This window comes from Camellia sinensis, chromosome 5 (assembly GCF_055761805.1).
Source record: "Camellia sinensis isolate YWXY chromosome 5, ASM5576180v1, whole genome shotgun sequence".
NCBI classification, from domain to species: domain Eukaryota; kingdom Viridiplantae; phylum Streptophyta; class Magnoliopsida; order Ericales; family Theaceae; genus Camellia; species Camellia sinensis.
The window spans coordinates 147,120,196-147,122,601 of NC_138965.1; the positions used below are offsets into that span (position 1 = coordinate 147,120,196).

The window sequence follows — 2,406 nt, forward strand, 5'->3', positions numbered from 1 at the left end:
GTATAATATATTCAAAGTAAAAATAAGCAAAAATTTCCTGGAAAATATGGCAAGAATGGAGAGAAAAGTGAAAGTAGCATGTGGCTTGCATATGCTAAATAATTGGACACTCTATATATAGTGGCCATAGTTACTTCATTGATCTCAAGACAATACAATACAATACAATACAATACAATATATCTCCCACCTGTTAGGTTTAGCATGACCATGAATGGATCAATGCAACCTGTTACAATTCTTTTCTTCTTTCTTGTCTTTCTCACCATAACGTCCATTCATTTTAGCTTCTGCAATCAAAACCATGATGTGGCCATGTGCATGGAGAGTGAGAGACAAGCTCTTTCTGCCTTCAAGCAAGACCTAGTAGATCCTTCAAACCGACTCTATTCTTGTGAAGTCGAAGATGATTGCTGCAAGTGGGAAGGAGTTGTTTGCAACAACTTAACTGGCCATGTCCTCGAGCTCCATCTTCAAAATCCTAATACTTCATTTGATTTTGATTATGAGCTTAATGACTATTGGTTTAAGAAGTCAGCATTGACAGGTGAAATAAATCCTTCTTTGCTAAATTTGAAGCACCTCAAGCACTTGGATCTAAGTCTGAATGATTTTGGAGGAATGCCAATCCCATCCTTCATTGGATCTCTAGCCAATTTGCGATATCTTAACTTGTCTAAAGCAGGATTTGCAGGAACAATTCCCTATCAACTTGGAAATCTGTCAAGCTTACATTTTTTGAGTCTTAAAAGTTTTCTCAAGATGGATGTTGAGAACCTTCAATGGCTTCTTAATCTTTCCCACTTGGAACACCTTGACCCAAGCTATGTGAACCTTACTAAGGCTCCCAACTGGCTACAGGTATGTAACGAAATCCCTTCTTTAGTAGAGTTACATTTGTTTGGTTGCGAACTTGATCGCATTCCTCCTCTACTCGGTGTTAATTTTACATCTCTTGTTGTACTAGATCTTTCCGAGAACTTCTTTAACTCTTTAATACCTAGGTGGATCTTTAGCCTTACTAGCCCTATTTCTCTTGATCTAAGCGGGGAGATTTTTGTAGGAAGGCTTGAAGGTTTTAGAGAAAATGGATTTCAAGGTCCATTTACTAAGGTTTTCCAAAACATGACCAGTCTTGAATATCTTGATCTATCCCATAATGAACTCGAGGGTCCATTTCCTGTACTTTTGTTAAACATGACCAGTCTTCGACATCTTAATCTATCAAGTAATATACTATAGGGAAGGCTACCAAGATTCTTGGGAAATCTTTATAACTTGAATTTTAGTGATCTGTCAACTAACAACTTTAGTGGGGAATTACTTATAAGTTCATCTAAATGTGCAATATATGCTTTGGAGATATTGTCCTTGTCTGGGAGTCATCTTTCTGGTCATTTACCTGATGAACTTGAACAATTTAAAATTTTGCGATACCTTAGTCTCTCATCTAATTTGTTTTCAGGTTCCATTCCAAACACTATAGAATATTTGGATGTAAGCATAAATCAACTAAATGGAACTCTTCCCTAAAGTTTTGGACACCTTTCAAAGTTGCAACAATTTGATGTGTCTGATAATTTGTTGGAAGGCATTGTGTTCGAAATTCACTTCACCAATCTCATCAATCTAAGCATAATATATGCCTCTGGAAACCGGTTGGCTTTAAAGGTGAGTCTTGACTAGCACCCTCCACTTCAACTTATAGATGTGGAACTTGCTTCGTGGCATTTGGGCCCAAAGTTTCCCATATGGCTCCAATTACAGAAGGACCTAGCGATTCTTGACCTGTCCTACACTGGAATCTTAGATGAGATACCAATTTGGTTTTGGAACTTCTCTTCCTCGCTTTTTTTCTGTAGATCTCTTGCACAACCAAATCCATGGTGATATTTCGTATCTCTTCGTTGCTTCTACAGTCCAATATATTTACTTAGAATCCAACCATTTTAGCAATCCATTACCCCATATTTCTTCCAATTTGGTTGATCTCAATCTTTCCAACAATTCATTTTCTGGGGATATCTCCCATTTCATTTGTGACGAACAAAAACATCTGCAATTTCTTGATTTAGGAGAAAACCTTTTGTCAAGTGAAATTGCTAATTGCTGGATGGGTTGGCAAGCACTAAAAGTCATAGAAATGGGAAACAACAATCTAACAGGGAATATCCCAAAATCCATAGGGCTTTAAGGAGGTTTGAAATCGTTACATTTGCGTAACAACCATCTCTCTGTAGAAATTTCTTCGTCTTTGTAGAACTGGTCAAATTTATGGGTGGTTGACCTCAGCGAGAATGAGCTTCAAGGAAGCATACCCACATGGATGGCGGAATGGCTACCAGATTTGATTGTTCTTACCCTTCGTTCAAATAAGTTAGATGGCGTAATGCCTCAAGAACTTTG

General features: G+C 37.6%; 1 protein-coding gene across 1 annotated transcript; it reads left to right on the top strand.

The window, feature by feature from the left end:
* The first annotated feature begins 321 nt into the window (after positions 1–321).
* Positions 322–2,194, top strand: LOC114286885 (receptor-like protein EIX1). The gene is made up of 4 exons (XM_082872204.1): positions 322–861; positions 1,243–1,465; positions 1,592–1,671; positions 1,811–2,194. Exons 1-4 carry the CDS (start codon positions 322–324, stop codon positions 2,192–2,194), a joined length of 1,227 nt encoding a protein of 408 aa, XP_082728330.1.
* Positions 2,195–2,406: the final 212 nt, after the last annotated feature.